The sequence below is a fragment of the Fukomys damarensis genome, unplaced genomic scaffold, assembly GCF_012274545.1.
Source record: "Fukomys damarensis isolate Sample0158 unplaced genomic scaffold, DMR_v1.0_HiC HiC_scaffold_23, whole genome shotgun sequence".
Taxonomy (NCBI): Eukaryota; Metazoa; Chordata; class Mammalia; order Rodentia; family Bathyergidae; genus Fukomys; species Fukomys damarensis.
Genome location: NW_022900935.1, coordinates 7,679,855 through 7,683,858, shown reverse-complemented (window position 1 = coordinate 7,683,858; position 4,004 = coordinate 7,679,855). Strand labels below are relative to the sequence as shown.

Sequence of the window (4,004 nt, the reverse complement as noted above, 5' to 3'; positions counted from 1 at the left end):
CCGCCCGCCCCCCTGGATCGGGTTGCAGGACCCGAGGGCCTCGCTGCAGTTCTTGGTTGCTCCATGGCCGCCACCGCAAGGGGCCCGGGGCCAGGCGTGCAAGACAGGTCCGTGCCAAGATCGGACCCCAGGGCGCCGCAAGGCTGGGACTGGAGCCTCGAGGTGATGGGAGGACGTAGCCCTTGCAGAAATGGGCCCCAGGGAGAAAGTGGGAGCAGGCGCCCTTCCCACTGCAGCCCCGCAGCGCTGCACAGCCAGGGCCTCGAAGCCGCCCAGACAGTGCCTCCCACAGCTCGGCTTCCCAGGTCAGCCCAGGCCAGGGATGCGGCCCCCAGCTCTGAGAAACCAGCCTTTCTCTTCCTCTCCAGCCAGATGGCCAGGCCGCTGTCCACCCCCAGCCCTGCGCAGATGCAAGCCAGGAAGAAACGCAGAGGGGTGAGTGTCCGCCTCAGCCTTTGAGTGGCCCAACTCAAGTTTGCCCTGAGTACCCTGGGACCTGGCCAGGAACCAGATCAGAAACATCACCCCAAGCTACCTACCTGCTGACTCTGCTGATGTCTATCTGGATGACTTAGGGCAAAGCACATAGCCAGTCTGAGCCTTGATTTCTCTTGGTATAACTGGAGTTACCACCAAACTGAACCAAACCGAACTGAACCTACGGCATGCTGAAATGAGTCAATGCAACGCTTTCTGAGCAAAACCCAACACACAGTAGCCTTATTACTTTTGTCCAGCTTCCCGCTCTACCTTATCTTCTATCTCTTTTCTAAATGTAAAAAACTTTCCTTTGGTCTAAGGAAGGGAAAGCAAATGAAAGAGGTTCCCTGCTTATTTCTCTCCATCTTTTTCTTTTCTTTTTCTGCACCATAATGGGGATTGAACTCAGAGCCTTCACAATGAGCTACATATCAAGCCTGTTTATATTTTTTATTTTGAGACAATGTCTCATCCCCCCCGCCCCGCCTTTGGTACTGGGGATCGAACTCAGGACCTTGCACTTGCAAGGCAGGCCACAGCACCACTGAGCTAAATCCCTGTGACAATGTCTCATTAAGTCACTAACTTGCTTGTACAAAATTTTGATCCTGCTGCCTCAGCCTCCCAAAATACTGGGTGTGATTACAGGCCTGTGCCCCCATGTCCAGCTGATTGCTGCTGTCCATTTATCCAGCCCCAGCTTTCTACCTAGGACTCTCAGACCAACGGCTGAAGGGGTAACCAGGGCACGTGCTGGTGGTGCGGCTGGTGTCGCCATTCTGATCAGATGGCGCCCTGCTGAACTAGTGGTTAAGCGTTTTGAATATCATCCTACAGGCCGAGACAAGAGATCTGAGTTCTCCCATCCCTGCGCTTTCTTGCTGTGTGACCTTAAGCACATTTTTTGTTCCTTGCTGAGCCTCAGTTTCTTCTTCCCTAAAGTAAGAATAGATTTAGCTGCCTCATGACAAAATACAGTGTGGGCAAATACAAGTCAGTGTCCATCTGGGCCCTGATGAAGTGCTTTTGGGTAACTTTTTTGTCGTTGTTTTTCAGATCATAGAGAAAAGGCGCCGAGACCGCATCAACAGCAGCCTTTCTGAACTGCGGCACTTGGTGCCCACTGCCTTTGAGAAACAGGTATTGCCAGTCGTGCCATAAGAAGTCCTGAGTGGGTGACAGGGATGGCTTGTTTCTCGTGGCATCCCTCACGGGTGGGCAGTGGCTGCTGAGGTGCCGTCTGTCACTGGACAGGGGACAAGGAAAATGGAAATTCATACTTAGACGTCTCAGGTGTCATAGCTTTATGTCTGACACGTGTCCGTTGGAGCTGAATTCGAACTATGACCCTGAAGTAGAGAGGTTCTGCCCATTGAAGGTAAGGAAAATGAAAGAGTCAGAAGTGCTATCAACTACACCGAATCACACAGCTAGTAACTAGCAGGGCATGATTGGAGCACAAGACTGTGTGACATATCTCCTGATGTTCCCAGAGCCATTTGAAAGTGGAACAGGCTGCTCAGGGAGAAAGCGCTCTGTCACTGAATATGTTGGGGTGTTGCGGTGGGGAGATTATACTGGGGGCATCAAATGGTTGAGTGAGGCAGCCTCAAAGATTCTTACCCTGGGCCGGGGATTTAGTTCAGTGGTGCCACTGCCCGCCTTGCAAGCACAAGGTCCCAAGTTTGATCCCTGGTACCAAAAATAATTTTTTTTAAAAAAGATTCTTACCCTTTGCCTCCAGGGTCGCAGGTCTTATGCCTTCCCTTAGACAGGGAGAACAAGTCAGTCAGTCCATTGATGTTAAAACCTTCACAGGACCAACCTTGAACTAGACCTGTTGTCTGCCCTCAAGGGGCTTTGGTGGAAAGTGTGGCTCTGAGGCTTCCCCTGGGAGGCCTGGTGGTCCTGGAGGCCTAGGAAACCTTTCACAAGAGAAACAAGGGAAGAGCATAGGCTTTGGGGCTGCACTGATGAACTAGGTCTCGGGCCCACTGGGGAAGAAGTTGGATTCCCAGGAGAGCCGGTCCAGGAGGAGGTGACACCTCAGCAGCCAGCACGATCAGGAAGAGATGCCACGTCGGGCCAGAGATTTAGCTCAGTGGTGCCACCACCTGCAGAACAAGGGCAAGGTCCCCAGTACCAACCCCCCCAAAAAGACAGAGATGCTACGAGAAAGAAGCCATATCTGGGTGAGCATGCGGAGCAAGGAGAGAGGTGGGCCAGCACCTACGGAGCAGCGCTGTTTTTAAGGAAAAGGAAGAGGCAAGGGGAAAGGAAAACACAGAAGTGGCATCACGGCAGGGCTTTCAGGAGGGAAGCCCAGCAGTGCGGCGGACAGGTGGACTGAGATGAGAACCAAAGTATCTCTCAGATCTGGAGGCGTCGGGCAGTAGGAGGAGGGTGAGAATGCAGATGGGGAAGCTTGTGACAACCAGCAGGTGAGGTAAGCTGGAGGCTGCACACTCTGCCTTCTGTGCCACAGGGCTCTTCCAAGCTGGAGAAAGCAGAGGTCTTGCAGATGACAGTGGATCACTTGAAAATGCTCCATGCCACCGGCGGGACAGGTACGGTGCTCTTTTCTCTTGGGAGTCGTTTATACAATAAGCATCTTGAGGCTGGGCGCTGAGGATCCACTGGTGAGCAAGGCAGATGTGGTGCCTGCCCTGCAGGAGCTCACAGTCTCTGAAGTAAAGCAGGCCTGGGTGAACGTTAGCCTCTCTCCGCTTCGAGCATGGCTCTTGGCCCCAACCCTTCCTCTGATCAGCTCCTCCCAGTCTTGGACCTACTTCTGTGTGACAGACTGTTCTGTGAGCCTACCCCAGGGCATCTTAAGGAACAGCCTGAAATGGGCTGGGGATGTAGCTCAGTGGTGCAGTGTCTGCCTGGCAAGTGGGAGGCCCTGAGTTTGATTCCCAATACAAAAAAAAAAGGCAACGCGCCTGCCTGGCAAACTCAAAGTTCTGACTTTGATTCCTGGTTGGGTAGGCGGTGGGGGGACAAACAGCCCTGAATTAGCTCTTTCTCCCTGGCCTCCCAGCCCATGTCCAGTGTGGGCCCCAAGGTGGGGACCTGCCCAGAATTTTAGCCACTGACGTTTCTTTGGTGTCTCTACCCACTGGCCTAGACTCCTGTGCTAACGTGTCCATGGCGGAGATAGGGGGCCTGTCATGCTCGCGGTGGGAGTCAGGACTGTGGTAGAACACAGGGTCACTCATTCCACTATTACTACACAGTCGTCCATTACAATCAAGTCATAGAATTGTGTGTTTAAAGGCTTCAGACAGATGGGAACTCTGTCTTGAAGCTTCTCCATGTGATAGGTGATTTTATAGTTGGGGAATCTTGAAAGTCGCACAGACTGTGACCACAAAGATATAGCACCGTGACTTTTTACAAAATATGGTTAATGTTTAAATTTTTTAAATGTATTACAGTAGAAGTCACATTGCCTTTAATCCTCCACCATGCTTGCCACTTTCTGAAGCAGTTCTAGAAGTCCTTTTTTTTTTTTTTTTTTTTTT

General features: G+C 52.1%; 1 protein-coding gene across 4 annotated transcripts in view; it reads left to right on the top strand.

Moving 5' to 3' along the window:
* Heyl (hes related family bHLH transcription factor with YRPW motif like) overlaps positions 1–4,004 on the top strand; it is a 17,149-nt gene that overhangs the window by 6,406 nt on the left and 6,739 nt on the right. For 2 of the 4 annotated variants that reach the window (XM_010625885.2, XM_010625888.3), the window contains exons 2-4: positions 369–435; positions 1,537–1,620; positions 2,966–3,047. In XM_010625885.2, the coding sequence (XP_010624187.1) occupies positions 369–435; positions 1,537–1,620; positions 2,966–3,047 (233 nt within the window). Of the gene's footprint in view, positions 1–38; positions 163–368; positions 436–1,536; positions 1,621–2,965; positions 3,048–4,004 lie in introns of those variants that run through there. The other 2 variants (XM_010625886.2, XM_010625887.3) reach the window with 2 other exon arrangements.